This window comes from Aquarana catesbeiana, linkage group LG04 (genome assembly GCF_042186555.1).
Source record: "Aquarana catesbeiana isolate 2022-GZ linkage group LG04, ASM4218655v1, whole genome shotgun sequence".
Lineage (NCBI taxonomy): Eukaryota > Metazoa > Chordata > Amphibia > Anura > Ranidae > Aquarana > Aquarana catesbeiana.
Genome location: NC_133327.1, coordinates 248,710,591 through 248,733,079, shown reverse-complemented (window position 1 = coordinate 248,733,079; position 22,489 = coordinate 248,710,591). Strand labels below are relative to the sequence as shown.

The following is a 22,489-nucleotide window of genomic DNA, read 5'->3' as shown; positions in this document are numbered from 1 at the left end:
TCTGCTGGCAGCTGGGAAGGATGCAGGACAGGGTTCAGTATTGGTGGAGCTTGTTCCACCACCACGCCTCCAAAATGTTAGTGGTGATTCTGCCATAGCTCTGTCCTCCACCTCCTCCTCTTCTTCTTCCTCTATGGCCTCTTCTGCAACTTTGTCCTCTGAAGCAGCGGTGCTCCATAAGCGTTCAAGGGCCTACGCAAGCACTCAGGCAAAAAGATGCCATGCGGTGCTTGAGTTGGGCTGCTTAGGGGACAGGAGCCACACTGGGGTAGAGATTTTGTCAGCTCTGCAGGGGCAGGCTCAGAGGTGGTTGACCCCACGCCAGCTTCCACCAGGAATGGTTGTATGTGACAATGGCACCAACCTTCTCTCCACCCTCCGACAGGGACACTTGACCCATGTCCCATGTTTGGCATACGTCCTGAATTTGGTGGTCCAGTGGTTCTTGAGCAGGTACCCAGGCTTACAGGATCTCCTGACGCAGGCAAGAAAAGTCTGTGGTCATTTCCGCCGGTCGTACAATGCCAATGCTCGGCTGGTTGACATTCAAAGGGAATGCAACCTGCCCAACAACCACCTCATTTGTGACATGCCCACCAGGTGGCACTCAACGTTGGCAATGCTGCAGCAGCTGCACAGGCAGCAGAGGGCCATCAATAAGCACCTGTGTGAGTATGGCACCAGGACAGGATCAGGGGAGCTTGGCTTCTTTTCGCCACGCCAGTGGCTACTGATCAAGGATGCATGCACTGTCCTGTCACCATTTGAGGAGGCCACGAGGATGGGGAGCAGCGACAATGCATGCATCAGTGATACTGTCCCTCTTGTTTTCCTGTTGGAGCACACGCTTCATGGAATAATGGACAGGGCACTTGAGGCAGAACAGCAGGAGGAAGAGGAGGATTTCCTTACCTCTCAAGGCCCCCTTTATCCAGATAGTATTCCTGCGGGCCCGCCAAACACACAGGAAGAAGAGGAGGATTGTGTCAGCATGGACATGGAGGATAACACTCAGCAGCAGTCTTCAAGGGATGGTTTTCAGTCCCCAGAAACCCAAAAGAGTTGTACGTGGCTGGGAGGAGGTTGTTACGGATCATGTCATCCTTAGTAACCCAGAGGACTCAGAATCGAATGCCTCTGCAAACTTACACTGCATGGCCTCCCTGATTCTTTAAGCCTGCGAAAGGACCCTAGGATTCATGGTATCAAGGAGAGGGATCATTACTGGCTGGCAACCCTTCTTGATCTACGTTATAAGGGTAAGGTTGCAGAACTCATCCTGCCTTTGCAGAGGGGGCAGAGGATGAAACATCTTCAGGAGGCCACGAAGAAAGGTTTGTGCAATGCGTTTCCAGACCCTGTGAGGTTACAATTTCATTTCCTGGTGCTGAACAACGTGTTGCTGAGGCTTTGTTCAGTCAGAGGAAGAACGGTGGAGAAGGTGGCCGGCTGACCGATGCCTTTAGACAATTTTTCAGTCTTCAGTCCCAAGGTCTGATCAGTTCAAGCAACCATCGTCAGCGTCTGCATTATATGGTGCAGGAATATCTAGGGGCAAGAGCAGACTTGGAGACCTTTCCAACAGAGCATCCACTGGGTTACTGGCTAGAACTTGCTCAATATGCGATTGAGCTACTGGCCTGTCCTGCATCCAGCGTTCTTTCTGAACGCACATTAAGTGCTGCTGGAGGGTTTGTAACGGATCATAGAGTGCGCCTTCCCACAGACTCTGTTGATAGGCTTATATTCATAAAAATGAATCAGTCTTGGATCAGCAGCTATCAAGCACCTGATGCTGATGTAACTTATTGATTTTTCTATGGATGTGGGATCCCTTGAAGACTGCCTATGCTGAGTGACTATTGTATACCTCCTCAATCTTGATGATGCTAGCTTCCAACAATATTTTTGGTTAAGAGCACCACCACCACTGCCTAAGGCCCAATTTTTCTGCCCCTGTTTAACAGGGGCATGTAATTACAGTTTTTGATCAAATATTTCACAGCAGGGCCCGTTCCTGCGCCCAACAAGAGTATCTGTGAGGGGCTACAGTGTTGTGGCACCACCACCACCAAAGGCCCAATTTTTCTGCCCCTGTTTAACAGGGGCATGTAATTACAATTTTTGATCTAATATTTCACAGCAGGGCCCGTTCCTGCGCCCACCAAGAGTAACTGTGAGGGGTTACAGTGTTGTGGCACCACCACCCAAGGCCAATTTTTTTTGCCCCTGTTTAACACGGACATGTAATTACAATTTTTTAAATAATATTTAACAGCAGGGCCTGTTCCTGCGCCCAACAAGAGTGTGAGGGGTTACAGTGTTCTGGCACCACCAACACCTATGGCCCAATTTTCTGCAAAGTATATAGGGCAGGCCGTTCAGTATATATATTTCTGTTCAGAGTATATAGTGCCTGGACCCCCACGCCATTTTTTTAAATTTGGGTGCAAGGTTCCCCTTAATATTTATACCAGATCCAAAGATCCTGGTAATGGGCTGGGGGGGGGGATGCCATTTTTCTCAATGATTTTCATCTATATTGCCAGGACCCGACAATACATTACAGCCGCAAGCAGTGTTAAATGATTTTTTTTCCTTTAGCAAAATGTCATTTTGCTGTGGTATTGTTCTAAACACGGGAAAACTGCGCCACTTTACAGGCATACTATAAACATCCCCCCCGGCACAATATTTAAAGGAATATTTAATTTTTATTGTGTCACTTTAGGCATTCTTAACCACTTCGCGCCCGCGCTATAGCCGAAAGACGGCTGCAGCGCGGACGCTATCTGCCGGGAGGGCGTCCCTGGACGTCCTCCTGTTTACTTCCGCGTTGCGCGCTCCCGCGGGCGCGCATCGGGGAAGTTTTGTGCTGGCCGTGTCCCTTGGACACAGCCAGTCACAGATCGCTGAAAACGGCCAATCATAGCGGCCGTTTTCAGCGCGATCGCTCTGCCAATGAGAGATGATCTCAAATGTAAACATTTGAGATCATCTCTCATTGCCGGCTCTCCCTCCTCACACAGAGACAGCGTGTGAGGAGGGAGAGCGATCTGTGTTACTGTTACTGAGCCTACTGTGAGTTACTGTGAGTAAAACACACACACTGTGCCAACATATCTGCCAGTGCCATCTGCCAGTGCCATCTGCCATCTGCCAGTGCCATCTGCCAGTGCCATCTGCCAGTGCCATCTACCAGTGCCATCTGCCAGTGCCATCTGCCCGTGCCATCTGCCTGTGCCATCTGCCAGTGCCAGTGCCATCTGCCAGTGCCAGTACCTCTGTCAGTCCCATCTGTCAGTCCCATCTGTCAGTCAGATCTGCCCGTGCCATCTGCCTGTGCCATCTGCCTGTGCCATCTGCCCGTGCCATCTGCCCGTGCCATCTGCCAGTGCCATCTGCCAGTGCCAGTGCCATCTGCCAGTGCCAGTGCCTCTGTCAGTCCCATCTGTCAGTCAGATCTGCCCGTGCCATCTGCCCGTGCCATCTGCCCGTGCCATCTGCCAGTGCCATCTGCCAGTGCCAGTGCCATCTGCCTGTGCCATCTGCCAGTGCCATCTGCCAGTGCCATCTGCCTGAGCCACCTGCCAGTGCCATCTGCCAGTGCCTCTGTCAGTCCCATCTGTCAGTCAGATCTGCCAGTGCCATCTGCCAGTGCCATCTGCCAGTACCATCTGCCAGTGCCACCTGCCGTCAGTGCCACCTGCCATCAGTGCCACCTGCCGTCAGTTCCACCTGCCGTCAGTTCCACCTGCCGTCAGTGCTACCTGTCAGTGCTACCTGTCAGTGCTACCTGTCAATACCATCTGTCAGTACCACCCGTCAGTGCACGTGCTATCTGTTATCAGTGTCACCAGTGCCACGTAAGAGTGCCAGCTATCATCAGTGCCTTCTGTCATCACCAACAATGGCTAGAAGATTATATTCAGCTGAGGAGGCGTACAGTATTCTTGCGGGCGACGAGAGCAACGGGGAGCTCTCCGCTTCTGATTCCTCCTCATTTTCCGACTCTGAGTCTGACGTGGACTACGAGCCTGTCCTAACCAGTGGTACACTGACAGCCTCAGAGGAGGATGAGAGTCCGCCCGCCAGACGAAGGCGTACTGGTGAGGAGGCAGTGCCATCCACCAGCACCGCAGTGCCATCCACCAGCACCGCGGTGCCATCCACCAGCACCGCAGTACCTCGGCAAAGGCCACGTACCAGTGGGGTGTCACCTCAGGCCCAAAGGGTTAGGTCCCATGCCAGCCTTCCCTATTCCCTTCAAAACCCCTTGTGGCTGCCACCCAATTCAGGGGAAGCTAACGTTCCCCCTTTCACTGCCCAGCCAGGAGTCCAGGTGGACACAGAAAATTTTTCCCCGATAGACTTTTTCCACCTTATTTTTACTGAGGACATGCTTGCATCTATTGTTGCCCAGTGCAACCTATATGCCCAACAATTTATTGCAAGCAACCCAACGTCCTCTTATGCCCGTCCCTACGAATGGAGAGCCCTAACAGTGGAGGAGTTTAAAATTTTTTTGGGCCTCACGTTCTGTATGGGACTAAACAGAAAAAATCAAATACGTTCGTATTGGTCTACCCTCCCCATCTACCACATGCCCATCTTTTCCTCAATAATGCCCAGGACCAGATATCTCATGATTATGAGATTCCTTCACTATAACGACAATACCCAGTGCCCTCCTCGAAATCACCCAAATTTTGACAAGCTTTTTAAAATTCGCCCCCTAATAAATTATTTTTCAGAAATCTTCCCCCAGTTGTTTACCCCAGGACAACACATATGTGTGGATGAGTCCCTTATCAAATTTTCTGGCAGGCTGGGCTTGAAACAATTTATTCCCACCAAAAGGGCCCGCTATGGGGTGAAGATGTACAAGTTGTGCGATCGTGCTACAGGGTATACCTATGCCTTCATGGTATACGAAGGGAAGGACACCCAGCTACATCCCCCTAATTGCCCAGAATATATCGGATCGAGTGGGAAAGTTGTTTGGCAACTCATAAACCCACTTCTGGAGAAAGGCTACCATCTATATGTGGACAATTTTTATTCTAGTCTGCCCCTGTTCCGAAACCTTCATAGCAAGAAGACTCCAGCATGCGGCACCGTAAGGACGAATCGGAAGGGCTTTCCTCAAAGCCTCGTCAACAAAAAGTTAAGAAGAGGGGAGGCGGCGAGCTTACGGAATGAGGAAATTCTGGCTGTGAAGTGGAGGGACAGAAGGGATGTCTACATGCTTTCTTCAATCCACAACAACACATTTGTTGAGATCAGCAGGAGGAATGGCCCAATTCAAAAGCCGACGTGCATCTATGAATACAACATGTATATGGGGGGTGTCGACTTCAACGACCAGATGCTCGAGCCCTACCTTTCTACCAGAAGAACATTCCAGTGGTACAAAAAAGTTTCGATTTATTTATTTAATTTGGCCATTTACAACACCTATGTAATTTATCGCAACTCCACCGACAGACCCAAACCCTTCCTTGGCTACCAGGAGGAAATCACCACTGCCCTTATATACCCGAACGGCCCACCAGAAAACATTAGATCCGATGTAATTAGTAGACTCTCTGAACGCCACTTTCCCGATAAAATCCCTCCCAGACCAACAGGCCAAAAACGACAAAAAAAATGCCGGGTGTGCTCCAAACGAGGGGTGAGAAGAGACACCACTTATCATTGTGCCCAATGTCCTTCCCAACCAGGCCTCTGCATAGTTGACTGTTTCCGCCGTTACCATACTTCACTAAATTATTAGTGAAGTATGGTAAACATAACACTCACTTCCTGCCTTCACACCCCTTATGCCTCTGCTTGCTCTGTAACTGACCCTGGCTTGTTATTCAACCATGCTTCTGCCTACCGATTCTGTTTATATCTCTGCCTGATCTGGAACTGACCCTGGACTGTTATTCGACCATGCTTCTGCCTACCGATTCTGTTTATATCTCTGCCTGATCTGGAACTGACCCTGGACTGTTATTCGACCACGCTTCTGCCTACCGATTCTGTACATACCTCTGCCTGATCTGGAACCGACCCTGGACTGTTTGACCATGCCTCTTGCCTGCCTCTTGGACTGATCTTGTACCCTGCCAGTGGACTAGTGGGATTCAGAACACAGGGGTCTCACATATGTGAGGGGCTCCAGAATTGTTTTTCTGGATGAAGAAAACAATTTCATTTGTTTTCTCATTCCTAGATTAGGGTCTGGAGACTCGGAGGCTTCAAAGAGATTTGGGTGGGAGAAGCCTCTACCCCTGTCCCCATTCTGTCCTGAACGAGGCCCTACGTCTCCCTGCTGCCTGTAGGACCTATGCCATCATGCCTCTGCCTGTCGCATGAACTGACCACACCACATGGACCTGCCTACTACCAGGACCAATATATTGGCACTGCTGACAATCTCTGCCTGCACTGACCCTGGACTATATATGGACAGTATCCCTGCCTGCTGCCTGTACTGACTATGGACAGGATTCCTGCCTGTTGCCTGGAAGATTGCGTTTGCTTTTGCTGACCAAGTCCCTGTCTGCTGCCTGGACCAGTGCTATCCTCCTGTGTACAACTGCGCTATTACAACCACAGGTAATCTTTTGTTTACTCTTTGCTCAGCATAATGTATTTTGGGGTGTAATTCTTGGTATGTGAATGCTATGTGTCCATAGAACACCTGATGGTGTTCCTTGCATGTTGGGCCTCTGTATGTGGCCAGGCTGTGTAAAAGTCTCACACATGTTGTATCGCCGTACTCAGGAGGAGTAGCAGAATGTATTTTGGGGTGTCATTTTTGCTATGTACATGCTATGTGTTGGAAATATCTTATAAATGCACAACTTTGCGTAAAAAAAATGCGTTTATTTTTTTTCCACATTTTCCAAAAACTTTTGGAAAAAAAATGAACCGTTCAAAAGACTCATTATGCCTCATAGATTATACGTTGGGGTGTTAGCTTTCCAAAATGGGGTCACTTTGTGGGCGTTTCCATTGTCCTGGTGCTCCAGGGCCTTCAAAATTGTAATAGGTGGTTGAGAAATGAGATGTGTAATTTATGCTCCTAGAATGCCTGATGGTGCTATTTCAATATTGGGCCTCTGTATGTGGCCAGGCTGTGTAAAAGTCTCACACATTTGGTATCGAAATACTCAGGAGGAGTAGCAGAATGTATTTTGGGGTGTCATTTTTGCTATGTACATGCTATGTGTTGGAAATATCTTATAAATGCACAACTTTGCGTAAAAAAAATGCGTTTTCATTTTTTTTCCACATTTTCCAAAAACTTTTGGAAAAAAATGAACCGTTCAAAAGACTCACTATGCCTCATAGATTATACGTTGGGGTGTTAGCTTTCCAAAATGGGGTCACTTTGTGGGCGTTTCCATTGTCCTGGTGCTCCAGGGCCTTCAAAGGTGTAATAGGTGGTTGAGAAATGAGATGTGTAATTTATGCTCCTAGAACGCCTGATGGTGCTATTTCAATATTGGGCCTCTGTATGTGGCCAGGCTGTATAAAAGTCTCACACATGTGGTATCGAAATACTCAGGAGGAGTAGCAGAATGTATTTTGGGGTGTCATTTTTGCTATGTACATGCTATGTGTTGGAAATATCTTATAAATGCACAACTTTGCGTAAAAAAAAATGCGTTTTCATTTTTTTGCCACATTTCCCAAAAACTTTTGGAAAAAAATGAACCGTTCAAAAGACTTATTATGCCTCATAGATTATACGTTGGGGTGTTAGCTTTCCAAAATGGGGTCACTTTGTGGGCGTTTCCATTGTCCTGGTGCTCCAGGGCCTTCAAAGGTGTAATAGGTGGTTGAGAAATGAGATGTGTAATTTATGCTTCTAGAACGCCTGATGGTGCTATTTCAATATTGGGCCTCTGTATGTGGCCAGGCTGTGTAAAAGTCTCACACATTTGGTATCGAAATACTCAGGAGTAGCAGCAGAATGTATTTTGGGGAGTCATTTGTGGTATACACATGCCATGTGAGAGAAATAACCTATTACAATGATAATTTTGTGGAAAAAAAAAAAAAAAAAAAAAAATCTTCATTTTGCAAAGAATTGTGGGAAAAAAATGACAACATCAAAAACCTCACAATGCATCTTACTGAATACCTTGGAATGTCTACTTTCAAAAAAGGGGTCATTTGGGGGGTATTTGTACTTACCTGACTTGTTCGTGTCGCAAGAAATGAGATAGGCCGTCAGTACATCAGGTGTGATCAATTTTTTATGATTTGCACCATAACTTGTAAACTCTCTAACTTTCACAGAGACCAAATAATATTCACTAATTTGGGTTATTTTTACTAAAGATATGTAGCAGTATAAATTGTGGCCAAAATTTATGAAGAAAAATTACTAATTTGCAAAATTTTATCACAGAAACTAAGAAAAATTCGTTTTTTTTCAAAATTTTCGGTCTTTTTTCATTTATAGCGCAAAAAATAAAAAACCCAGAGGTGATCAAATACCACCAAAAGAAAGCTCTATTTGTATGAAAAAAAGGACAAAAAATTCATTTGGGTACAGTGTTGCATGACTGAGTAATTGTCATTCAAAGTGTGACAGCGCTGAAAGCTGAAAATTGGTCTGGGCAGGAGGGGGGTTTAAGTGCCCAGTAAGCAAGTGGTTAAAATCACTGAGCCCCCGAAAAAACTGCCGTTTTTTTAAAACTTTTTTTTGCATTGATACATGTCCCCTTTTTCCATATTCACATGTTCTGCTGCGAACCGAACTGGAGGGTGTTCGTCCCTTTCAATTGTCATCATCACCATGATGATCATTTTCATCACCATCATGATAATCATTATCATGATCATTATCATCATCATCATCATCATCGATAATCATCGCTATCATCATAAATAGTATTGCCAATAGCAACACAAAATACCAGCATAACAACTACTATAGGAATTGTCAATAACCTACCAGCCTCCATCTGAACGAATTATACCCCATAAGTCTAAGCCATCTTCAGTTAAAGTACCTGTCTGTGAGTTAAAATAAGCTGGTGAGTTAACATGACAGCCTTTAGATACATGCGCTTAATCAAGAAAAACAACTGGAAATTTCATTATAGGATACATATTATTACAAATTATCATCAATGGTCACAACATGTACAGAATTTTCTTTTTCACATACCTCTTTAATTATGCTGCTAAGTACTAAATATACCACACATACAGATTTACAGACATAGAGGTTGATTTACTAAAGGAATAACGTTTGTTCACTCTGTAAGGTATATGTTTAAGTGAAGTATTGTTTACAAATGGCATGCATTCACACCTGAGCAAAGCATATTACTAGATATTTTTAAGCATCTTTTACATGTTTATCAAACTTCAGGAGTTTTTTTTTCCTGGACTGGACAAGGGAGGAGAGCAATGCTATAGGAAGAAAGGAATTCTTCAGGCGTGAAAAATGCATACGAAATCACATGCATCATGTATTTACAGGCATTTCCATCGCAGTCTAGATGGATAGAAATCACCCGAATGTGCTAAAAAAGAAAAGCGCATGTACTTTTTTGAGCATAAGGCAACTGAGTATACAACTGTAAACAGGCACAATAAAGGCCCGTACACACAATGTGAATTTCGGAAGGGAATTGTGGTTGGACGGCCTGTCGTCCGAAATTCTTACCGTTAGTATGCTCCTTTCGACATCCGGTTTTTATTTTTCGGAAGACAAAAGCTGGATGAGCAGACTAGTACATTTTTGACGAACGACAGCTCAAAGTCCGAATTTTTGGCTGGTCAGTACAGAAATTATCACACAAAAGTCGAAAGTACAAATGCTCATGACCAGAATCAAGGAACGAACGGGAAGAGTTTGGTCTTGTAAACTACTGTTCGTATTCTAGAATTAACATTGATGCAATTGATGAAATGTCGAAATGCAGCGCACATTCTCATGTTCTTTAATGGGATAATAATGAAGCTGCTTTGCTGGTGATACTGATGTAGTTATGACAAATGTATTTTAGCCACTTGCTTACTGGGCACTTAAATCCCTCCTGCCCAAATCAATTTTTAGCTTTCAGCGCTGTCACTCTTTGAATGACAATTGTGTGGTCATGCTACCCTGTACTCAAATGAAATTTTTAGCATTTTTTTTTTACAAAAATAGAGCTTTCTTTTGGTGGTATTTAATCACCACTTGGGTTTTTATTTTTTGCTAAACAAACAAAAAAAGACAGAAATTTTGAAAAAAAAAAAAAAAAGTTTCATAGTTTGTTATAAAATTTTGCAAACTGGTAATTTTTCTCCTTCATTGATATTGGCTGATGAGGCTGCACTGATGGTCACTGATGGGCTGCACTGATGGGCACAGATAAGGCCACACTGATAGGCACAGATAAGGCCACATTGATAGGCACTGATAAGACGGCACTGATGGGCCCTGATGGATGGCACTGATGGACACTGGTAGGTGGCACTGATGGGCATTGATAGGTGGTACTGATGGGCACTGGTAGGTGGCATTGATAGGCAGCACTGGTGATGAGGCACTGATTGGTGACATTTATAGTTGGCACTGTGGGCACTGCTAGGTGACACTGTGGGCACTGCTAGGTGACACTGTGGGCACTGATGGGTGGTACTGTGGGCATTGGTAGGTGGCGCTGGTGGGCACTGGTAAGCGGCACTGTTGTGCACTGGTAGGTGGCACAGGTGGGCACAGAAGCCTCTGCAGAGGCTCTCCACGATTGGGACTGATGTCCCTCTCACAGCCGCCAGTGTTCGGCTTTTTTTTAGAAAAGTTAGCCGATTACCGGCTCTGTTTACATCACATCAGCTGTCATTGGCTGACAGCTGATCACGTGGTAAGGGGTCTGAATCGACCCCTTACTCCGATCTGTGACAGAGCGCGCCGTGCGCCCTGCAGAGGGTGCGCAGGCCACTCGAGCACGGGAGGACGTCTATGGACGCCCTCCCGGCAAAATAGGTCTGCGCTGCAGCCATCTTTCGGCTATAGTGCAGACAGAAAGAGGTTAAAAGGCATTTGTTTTGTAGTGATATAAATAATATTAATATTATGGTTTTTGTTAGATTTTTTGGGGAAGATACCACAACACCATTATCCCTGAGTTTTTAAGATCAAAGATACAACTATGTTGGTGTCCCTTGTTAATTTTCCATTGTGTTGTTTTTAATGTAACTGTCTACTCCCAACTGTCATTTGAAGATCAGGAACGATCTGAAAATCGCGAATTAACGGTCACCAAACTTCTACTAACACAAAATTAGCAGAAGGGGCCAAAAGGATGGCGCTTGAGAAATGAACTTCCTCTTTATATTCTTATAGTACGTCACTACGTTTGTGTCTGTCGAATGACAATTTGCGGATAGTTGGTATGCTAGACAAAATTCTGCACACGCGCTTTTGACAAAAGTCAGACGCTCGGTCGTACGACAATCGAATCGTGTATACAAGGCTTTAGAAAGAATAGGATTCTGCATAGTCAGGTGTTGTAAGGGACAGAGAAACTAGCAGAATCCTAGATTCCAGAATTTCTCTAACGAGGAATACAATTTATGTCAATATTATTTACTTTTTTACTGGTTAAACACTTTTTATAGTGCTAACTATTTACATATTGCATTAACCGCATCAGTCCTTGCCCTCATTGAACTCACAATCTAGGGTACTGCATACTAGGTCCAATTTAGACACAAACCAATTTCCAGCATGTCTTTAGTGTGTGAAACCAAAGTACCTAGAGGAAATTCACGCCTAGGAAAAACATGCAAACTCCATGCCGGTAATGTCCTGCTTGGGATTTGAACTGAGGATCATAGTGATGCAAGGCAAGAGTGCTAACTACTAGGCTACTGTGCTGCCTGGTGTGTAGGTGCGCAGTCATTTTGGAACAGGAAGGGACCATCCCCAAACTGTTCCCACAAAGTTGGGAGCATGAAATTGTCCAAAATGTCTTGGTATGCTGTCGCCTTAAGAGTTCCCTTCACTGGAACTAGGGACCAAGCCCAACCCCTGAAAAATAACCCCATACCATAATCCCCCCTCCACCAAATGATTTGGACCAGTGCACAAATCAAGGGCCATAAAGACATGGATGAGCGAGTTTGGGGTGGAGGAGCTTGACTGGCCTGCACAGAGTCCTGACTTCAGTCCAAAATAACACCTTGGACGCCGGGCCTTCTCCTCCAACATCAGTGCCTGACCTCACAAATGCACTTCTGGAAGAATGGTCAAACATTCCCATAGACACACTCTGAAACCTTGTGGACAGCCTTCCCAGAAGAGTTGAAGCTGTTGTAGCTGCAAAGGGTGGGGCAACTCAATATTGAACTCTACGGACTAAGACTGGAATGCCTTAAAGTTCATGTGCGTGTAAAGGCAGGTGTCCCAATACTTTTGACAATATAGTGTAGTATGGATGTTAAATGTTGAGGGGTGAAGGGACAACCCAGCATCAAAGCCAACAGCGCTGGGCTGACAATGCCAAAAATGAATGTACTTGGCTTAGCACGCAGGTTCCTGTGTCCCCTCTGCACCTCCAGACTTCTCATTGAACAATAAATATGCATCACCAATGCTGTCCAATTGGTAGGGAAGCTCAATCAGAAAGTTGTAGAGGTATCGTGGAAGAAATATTTAGGAGTGGCTGAACACTAAGGGGTTTATTTACTAAAGCTAAAGTGCAAAATGAGTTACACTTCTGCAGAGAAACCAATCAGCTTCTAACCTCAGCTTGTTCAATTAAGCTTTGGCAAAAAAAAAAACCTGGAAGCTGGTTTCTCTGCAGAAGTGTGACTAAATGTGCACTCTCTGGCTTTAGTAAATTAACCCCTAAGTTTGGTGAAGTGTTGCTTTGTTAAATTAACAGTCCTTACACTTTTAGTAAACCAACCCCTATGTATAGTATCATTTTATGGACAATTTTTTTTTTTTTTATGGTATTCTGTGGTATATATAGTATATGTATATATACTTTACGTTTAAGGTATGTTTAAAAAAAAAAAAAAATATATATATATATATATATATATATATATATATATATATATATATATATATATATATATATATATACAGGGCTTTTAACTGATATACAGTATACAATGCATTACTATACAGGGCTTTCAACTGATATACAGTATACAATGCATTACTATAAAGGGCTTTCAACTGATATACAGTATACTATGCATTACTAAAGCAATCCATGGAATTGGTTTAAAATTATAGTTTTTTTATGTTTTCAATGTTTCTTAACTCTTGTAATCCTTTCTGGTCACACCCAACAGTCAGTGGCTACCTATGATGCAGGCCAACTCAGATTACACAAAATATATTATTTATTTGTTAAATGTATACTTTTTAGCATTTAGCCCAAAGTCTGAAAATGTAAGAATACATACTTTGTCAAAGCAAACAACATTTAGCTGTCCACACAAAATAATCCTCTGAGGACTGATGCAAAAAATGCCTTGCTTTTTTAATCGTGCCTGAGAGTAGAGAGTGCAGATTGTCAAGGATGGGGGCAGAGAAACAGGTATAGCCACAGTTGCCATGACAAGTACCATTATCACTAGTTCTCGAACTGTTGCCTACAAAACAAAGAGTGATAATATGAAAGTTTTATAGGGGAAAAAACAAAAATATAAATCAATGTAAAGTTCTCATTATTCGGTGTCCAGATATCCCAATCAGATATTTTACTCTATTTATAAACATCTTTGTTCTTTACTCATACCATTTCTTACTTACTTTTCACTCCAACTTTTTTCCAGATCTTCTTCCATTTTCCATCAAATTCTCACTAACCCCTTCAAGTTTTCTAGCATACTCTCAAAACCCATCTTTTCTAAAAGGCACATAAGCTTGATCTACAGCACTTCTATCCCAGAACAGGACGCTACCCACAAAAAGAGTTCTACAACACCCTCATTTGGTATGGTCTCTCGTTTCAACTGCTTTTACATTTTATCTGTATATTTTAGTGCCATTGTTATAGCTTCAATATGCCCTCACATTGTACACAGCTGCACAAAATATTTATGCTGTAAGAGCCACTATTAAAAAAAATCATATTTCATATTATTGACAAAAACATTACTGAATTAAAAAAATAATGCATATGTATGTCTTTAACTATTTTGCCCTAAAACTCTAAAAGCTATAGGAAAGCTAAACATTTAGTACTTTATAATAGCTAGAATGTTGTGTAGAGGGATCAGTCTGGGCATTTGATACATTACATTATTTTTTTATACAGGTTATTTGCAAAAAAACTGTTTCATTAGGTCATTAATGAGAGAAATGTTGTACAAATGAGTTTTTTATTCTTATTTGGATGAAAATATGGCTACTTTTAACGTTTTGCCAATTAGAAAGCAAGAAATCGGGTAGTACTTGGTCATGTAGACACAATCTAGACCAGAAGATTTTTCTAGAAAAATATATTTCCGTAATTATAAATGTTTGGTTCTGCATGTTTGCTTGTGGAGTGAGAGTGAGAGGGAAAGTTGGAGGACAATCCGGATGTCCACAGGATCTGGAGAAGTCATGTAATGCCTAAAGGTATATTATCATTTATATGATCCAAACACAACTGGCTGACTGACTAGGTGAATATCATATAACTAAGACACAGGGAAAAAAAGTAATATACTTTTATTTATTTATTTTTGGTACATACTACTTGGGAACTTTGGTTTTGCATATATTTGTAGCACCCTCTAGTTAGGTAGGTGCTAGAGTGAGGCTTTTTCTGGAAAGTATGAAAATTGAGGCAGCTGGTGGCTAGGCCTGTTTGTTTTAATTTTGGGCTGGGAGTGGCTCAGGGCAGGGCTGGGTGACTCACAGGTAGCAGCACTGTCACCTCCCTCTTCTTTCTGGAAGGTGCTAGAAGGAAAGGAAGGAGAGGAGAGGTGAAGCTGCCTGGGGTATCTTGAGGAGCCTTGACAAACCCCCAACTTGGATTGGCAGGGGGCAGGCCTCCTTAAATACCTGGGGTCAGCCCAGCTGGGGAGGAGTTGTCAGGAGGAAGAGCTGAAGTGAGAGAGTGTGGAGGCTGTCAGGGCCCACGGGGAGCTCCCCAGTCTGGGGGGGAGTGACCCTGGGCGGGGGCTCGGATGTGTCCAGAGGGCATGAAGAGATCCTGGAAGGAGAGGCACATGAAAGAGCAAAGAAAGGACAGCGGGAGAGAACACTGCTAAAAGACTCCAGGGAGGACAACTGGTCTCAGCCGGGAGGGATGGTGAGTGAAGCACAGTCAGGAGGACTGGGGAGGCATGCCTAAGAGAACTGGGAGATTGCAGTTTAGGATGGTTGCCGAGCCAGAAGAGAGGACTGTGGAAAGGGCAGTGGAAAGGGGTCATTGCAGCTAGGCTGCCTGGCAGGGCCTGAAGAGCAATCTGGGATTGGTAGCTGAATAGAGGGTAGTAAGCACCTGAACTATTTATACACCACAGGGGCCCGAGGCCCCTGTCAGCAAAAGGCAGTTCACTGAGGCCTGGCTGAGGCCTGGTGCTAGCTAGTCTGGAGGAGTAATAGTCTGCAGCAAGTGAAGTTCTGGAGGAGTAATTGTCTGCAGCAAATGAAGTGCTGGTGGAGTGAAGGATAAGAGGTCTTAAGTAAGAGTTTGTGCTGGAGAGAAGACTGGAGTGGATATACTGGAAGTGTATATAGAAGTCCCAAGAAAGTTGTGCTGAATATTGTCAGGCATCCCATCATTTCCCATTCCCATCTAAGTTCAATCCCCTCAATAAAAACATAAAAACAAAAACACAGCTTATGGACTGTTCTATGTCTCTGAGTGTCTGAGAGATGGATGTTGGGCTGGGCAGGATGACAGGTGAACCTCTACATTCAGCAACCCCTAGGGGGGCATGGCAACATATTCTTGTACATGCATGCATAGCATTAAAGCAGAAGCAAACCAATATTTACATGTGATGGCTGCATTAGTTTTCTTTGTTTCAGTCCTTCTCTTTTTACCTGGTGATCCAGCCAGTAAGTCTGTTTTTTTTTTTTTTTTTTTTTTTTCAAAAGAACAAGCTCTCTTTCAGATGTATCAGTTTACAGGGAGACAAACCACTGAACACTGACAGGGGTTCTTACAATTAGCAGTTTTATTCATGTAAAACATTTGTCAAGAAAGGAGAAAAAAATGTTTGTGTAACTGATAATAACGCAATCATCTGGCATTTGGCTTCAGTTTGTTAGTGTATTTAAATGTTCTAGTACATTTAACTCTCCTTTTCACCTTCCCCCCTAGGGATGAGCCCGCAGTTCGAGTCGAACGTGAGTTCAAAACGAACATCGGGTGTTCGTTTGTTCTAAAATGAACCGAACATATGGGGCGTTCGTGGGAAATTCATGCGCTGCGGTACGCCCCATAATACACTGCGATATCGCAGTGCAATGCTGTATGATGATTGGCCAAAGCATGCACCTGACCTGCATGCTTTGGCCAATCACAGCACACTGTGCTGAGAGAGCCATAATTGGCCAAAGGCAGGATGCCTTTGGCCGATCATGCCTCAGGGGGACTAAGTCCACGCCCCACACTATAAAAGGCTGCTTTCATAGTGGCCCTGTATAGTGTGTGGACGGAGATAGATTGAGCTAGATTAGGCAGGCATGTTAGTTAGTGGCAGTGTATTTGATTTTATATATATATATATATATATATATATATATATATATATATATATATATATATGTATATGTATATGTATATATATATATATATATATATATGTATATATATATATATATATATATATATATATATATATATATATATATATATATATATATATATACACAGTCTAGTCCATAATTTGAGGGTATTTACATTCAAAGCAGGTGAACGGTGTAGGAATTACAACAGTTTGAATATTGCCTCCCACTTTTTAAGGGACCAAAAGTAGTGGGACAATTGGCTGCTCAGCTGTTCCATGACCATGTGTGTATTATTCCCTCATTATTTCATTTACAAGGAGCAGATAAAAGGTCCAGAGTTCATTTCAAATGTGCTATTTACATTTGGATTCTGTTGCTGTCAACTCTCAATATGAGATCCAAAGAGCTGTCACTATCAGTGAAGCAAGCCATCATTAAGCTGAAAAAACAAAACAAACCCAACCGGGAGATAGCAAAAACATTAGGTGTGGCCAAATCAAATGTTTGGAACATCCCTAAAAAGGGAGAACGCATCGGTGAGCTCAGCAACACCAAAAGACCTGGAAGACGACGGAAAACAACTGTGGTGTATGACAGAAGAATTCTTTCCCTGGTAAAGAAAACACCCTTCACAACAGTTGGCCAGATCAAGAACACTCTCCAGGAGGTAGGTGTATGTGTGTCAAAGTCAACAATCAAGAGAAGACTTCACCAGAGTGAATACAGAGGGTTCATCACAAGATGTAAACCATTGGTGAGCCTCAAAAACAGGAAGGCCAGATTAGAGTTTGCCAAACAACATCTAAAAAAGCCTTCACAGTTCTGGAACAACATCCTATGGACAGATAAAACCAAGATCAACTTGTACCAGAGTGATGGGAAGAGAAGAGTATGGAGAAGGAAAGGAACTGCTCATGATCCAAAGCATACCATCTCATCAGTGAAGCATGGTGGTGGTAGTGTCATGGCGTGGGTATGTATGGCTGCCAATGGAACTGGTTCTCTTGTATTTATTGATGATGTGACTGCTGACAAAAGCAGCAGGATGAATTGTGAAGTGTTTCAGGCAATATTATCTGCTCATATTCAGCAAAATGCTTCAGAAATCATTGGATGGCGCTTCACAGTGCATATGGACAAAGGGAAAGAAGTGGAATTTTATGCAATGGTCAAGTCAATCACCTGACCTGAATCCGATTGAGCATGCATTTCACTTGCTGAAGACAAAATTGAAGGGAAAATGCCCCAAGAACAAGCAGGAACTGAATAAAGTTGCAGTAGAGGCCTGGCAGAGCATCACCAGGGATGAAACCCAGCGTCTGGTGATTTCTATGCATTCCAGACTTCAGACTGTAATTGACTGCAAAGGATTTGCAACCAAGTATTAAAAAGTGAAAGTTTGATGGATGATTGTTAATCTGTCCCATTACTTTTGGTCCCTTAAAATGTGGGAGGTACATATACAAACTGTTGTAATTCCTACACCTTTCACCTGATTTGGATGTAAATACCCTCAAATTAAAGCTGAAAGTCTGCAGTTAAAGCACATCTTGTTTGTTTCATTTCAAATCCATTGTGGTGGTGTATAAAGCCAAAAAGATTAGAATTGTGTCAATATCCCAATATTTATGGATCTGACTGTAAATATATATATACTATGAATATAGAGTCTACACTGAATATCCATACCAGGCCCTTCGGTTCTAGTATTGATATTAAGGGGAACCCCGCACCAATTAAAAAAAGAAATGACGTGGGGGCCCCCCAAAATCCATACCAGGCCCTTCAGGTCTGGTATGGATTTTAGGAGGAACCCCGCACCAAAATGTAAAAAGAAAATGGCATGGGGGTCCCCCCCCAAAATCCATACCAGACCCTTTTTCGACCATGCAACCTAGCAGGCCGCAGGAAAAGAGGGGGACGATGAGATAGCGCCCCCCTTCTGAACTGTACCAGACCACATGCCCTCAACATGGGGAGGGTGTTTTGGGGTCCCCGCAAAGCACCTTGTTCCCATGTTGAAGGAGGCTCATCCCCACAACCCTTGTCCGGTGATTACGGGGTCTGCAGTCGGGGGGCTTATCGGAATCTGGAAGCCCCTTTAACAAGGGGGCCCCAGATCCTGCCCCCCCATGTGAATGGGTAGGGGTACATTGTACCCCTAGCAATAAGTAGCAGCGCTAATTCCCTAAAAAACGTACACCCAAATTGATAAATAAAGTGACATATATGATTAGATATATGTAAATACACAACGGCTGATAGACAAAATAAGTTAAATACACATGAGAACCAACTCTAAAAGGAGCATCATTAAGTCCATTAAGATATAGATGAACAATTGTATGATCCAGTGATAGTATCTCCCAGGTGATGTTCGCTGCGTAAACAAATGAATCCTCCACCGCACCACTGTGATAACACCAATAAATATATATGCTTACCAGAAGGCAAGCTAAGATAAGCTTGTGACCTTAACCCGGTCGGGGCCTTTAAAAAAGAAGGAATGAATGGAGGCGATGATTCCACCACACCATATAGAGGAGTCGTCCCCGCAAATCTTTTCTTAGACACTTCCAGAGCCCCGGAACACAAGTTACTCAAGGAGTCCCCAAGAGAAAAAAGGAATCGACATAGCGTAATCCCGTAAACTAATTTATTAATTAAAAGTAGAGAACACACTTACATGGTATGAAGAAGTTGAAAACATAAAATAACATGAGCCGGCCGGCTAAAGCGATCGCCCGTCCACCACCTGAACACGCGAGACGTCAGCACGTCAGCTCCTCCCGACGCGCGTTTCGTCACACAATGACGTCGTCTGGGGCACGGGCGACGCACTGACGTGTCGCGTATAAATAACAACAATGGAAACCAAGCCTCGATCTGGATCCGGAACAGGAAACCATCTAGCGTTCCATCTGATCACATGGAACGAATCTAATTCCGCCATTTTAGACAGTGGAAGAGCGTGTCTAACAACAACTCAACCTCAATAATGGATAAAAAGACGTAAATATATAGAGACGCCTAAAATAATTCACACAAAAATCATTTGACATCCACTTGGCATTAACCAGAATATATTGTTTGCACTTAAAGGATACCAAGGAAGCCATTATAATTTAATTAATATATTATTGTAAAAATAAAAATAAAATAAGGTGAAGTAAAAATTGTATATAATAAAAATAAATAAAAATAGAAAAAAAATATAAATATAAATGATATTATTAATTAATATAAATGAATATAATAAATAAGGGGAACAGAAAAGGCAGGCTAGGAATATCTCATGTTTGTATATTGAGATATAATCTATAAAATCTTAAAAAATTTTTTTATTCTAAAAATTAGCTTATAAAAATTTTTTTTTTTTTTTTTTTTTTTTTTATTTTTATCCTGGTCACATTACAAGATTTACACAAGGATAAACCAGATCGAATAGTTCATACCAAATGGGGATTACTAATATTCACCCTCTCACAAGGAAAAATTATTCCAATGGATATCTATAATTTGAGGGGACCCATCTCTATACTATGACAAGACTAAAGATGATTTCCTGTGGTCCACAACAAGTCAGGTTTGAACAAATATATGCATCTATTAAAAACCATCTCCTCTATGGATTCAGTCAGTTATGCTAAACCAGTATTATCAATTCGTACATCGACCTGACATAAAGAATCTCCAAAAGAGGAAATAAAATCCATAACTTTTCATTTATATTATACAGGACCCAATGGATATAGGCCTAAGCTCCTCCCACATATTCCAAATAGAAATATATTCAGGAGTTGTCAATAAAGGCGTTTGTATCAATATCCACATTGAGTCCATATGGAGTGTAACATTTGATTTTGTGAATCCATACCATTTCTAGTCTGGAGATATCCCTAACAAGAGAGCTACCCCTCCAGTGTGGTCGATATTTATCAATCCCCAAAAAAATGGTGTTGGAGGGATCTTTATTATGCATGTTTAAATAATGCTTAGAAACTGAGTGTTTTGGGAATCCATTTTTGATATTGGTGATATGTTCATTTAGTCTGACGGAGAGGGGTCGCCTAGTCCTACCCACATATTGTAACCCACAAGGGCACTGGAGTAGGTAGACGACCCCCTCCGTCGAACAAGTAATAAATGGCTCAATATCATATTCCTTTTGTGTGCTATGGGCAGTAAACCTTCGGGTACATCTTTGTGTGCCTCTATTGATAGAGCACACTCGACATCTACCACATTTATAATACCCTGTCAGATTCCCAAAAAAAACAAGATGTTTTAATAGGGGGGTCTAGAACATTGGGAGCCAATCTATTCCTCAAACACGATGCCCCTTTAAATACCACCTGTGGTTTGGCTGGTAAAATAGATTTGAGAACAGGATCATTTTCCAAGATATGCCAATGTTTACGGATCAAATTTTTAATATTATTATGTTGTACAGAATAGGTAGTGATAAAGGGAATACGAGAGGAGTCCCACTCGCGGGGTGGTCTGGTACTCAGGAGTTCACTCCTATCTAAGTTACGAACCATTTCCAAATCAGACTTCAAAGTTTCTAAGGAATAACCTTTCTCCAGAAATCTCTGGATCAGCACATCTGCCTGTTCCAAAAATTTGGAGTCCTCTGGACAGTTTCGCTTTAATCTCGTAAACTGACTTTTGGGTACAGAATGAAGCCATGATCTATGATGACAGCTATCCAGAGATATATAGGAATTTCGGTCTGTACTTTTAAAGAATGTAGATGTAATAAACTGGTTATGACAGACAGCTATATTTAGGTCTAGGAAGTTAATATCAGATTGACTGGCCTCAAAATTCAAAATGATCCCCCTGTTGTTTCTATTGAGCTCTTCCATAAACAAATCCAGTTCGTCACGGGGCCCATCCCCGTGACGAACTGGATTTGTTTATGGAACTGGATTTGTTTATGGAAGAGCTCAATAGAAACAACAGGGGGATCATTTTGAATTTTGAGGCCAGTCAATCTGATATTAACTTCCTAGACCTAAATATAGCTGTCTGTCATAACCAGTTTATTACATCTACATTCTTTAAAAGTACAGACCGAAATTCCTATATATCTCTGGATAGCTGTCATCATAGATCATGGCTTCATTCTGTACCCAAAAGTCAGTTTACGAGATTAAAGCGAAACTGTTCAGAGGACTCCAAATTTTTGGAACAGGCAGATGTGCTGATCCAGAGATTTCTGGAGAAAGGTTATTCCTTAGAAACTTTGAAGTCTGATTTGGAAATGGTTCGTAACTTAGATAGGAGTGAACTCCTGAGTACCAGACCACCCCGCGAGTGGGACTCCTCTCGTATTCCCTTTATCACTACCTATTCTGTACAACATAATAATATTAAAAATTTGATCCGTAAACATTGGCATATCTTGGAAAATGATCCTGTTCTCAAATCTATTTTACCAGCCAAACCACAGGTGGTATTTAAAGGGGCATCGTGTTTGAGGAATAGATTGGCTCCCAATGTTCTAGACCCCCCTATTAAAACATCTTGTTTTTTTGGGAATCTGACAGGGTATTATAAATGTGGTAGATGTCGAGTGTGCTCTATCAATAGAGGCACACAAAGATGTACCCGAAGGTTTACTGCCCATAGCACACAAAAGGAATATGATATTGAGCCATTTATTACTTGTTCGACGGAGGGGGTCGTCTACCTACTCCAGTGCCCTTGTGGGTTACAATATGTGGGTAGGACTAGGCGACCCCTCTCCGTCAGACTAAATGAACATATCACCAATATCAAAAATGGATT

The 22,489-nt window shown here is 42.8% G+C and overlaps 1 protein-coding gene across 3 annotated transcripts in view; it reads right to left on the bottom strand.

The window, feature by feature from the left end:
* The window catches only part of LOC141139850 (probable cation-transporting ATPase 13A5), a 356,120-nt gene that overhangs the window by 213,393 nt on the left and 120,238 nt on the right, over positions 1 to 22,489 (bottom strand). For all 3 annotated transcript variants that reach the window (XM_073626380.1, XM_073626382.1, XM_073626381.1), the window contains exons 12-13: positions 13,423 to 13,611; positions 8,960 to 9,021 (exon numbers count right to left, since the gene is read on the bottom strand). In XM_073626380.1, coding sequence (XP_073482481.1) covers positions 8,960 to 9,021; positions 13,423 to 13,611 — 251 coding nt within the window. The remainder of the gene's footprint in view (positions 1 to 8,959; positions 9,022 to 13,422; positions 13,612 to 22,489) is intronic.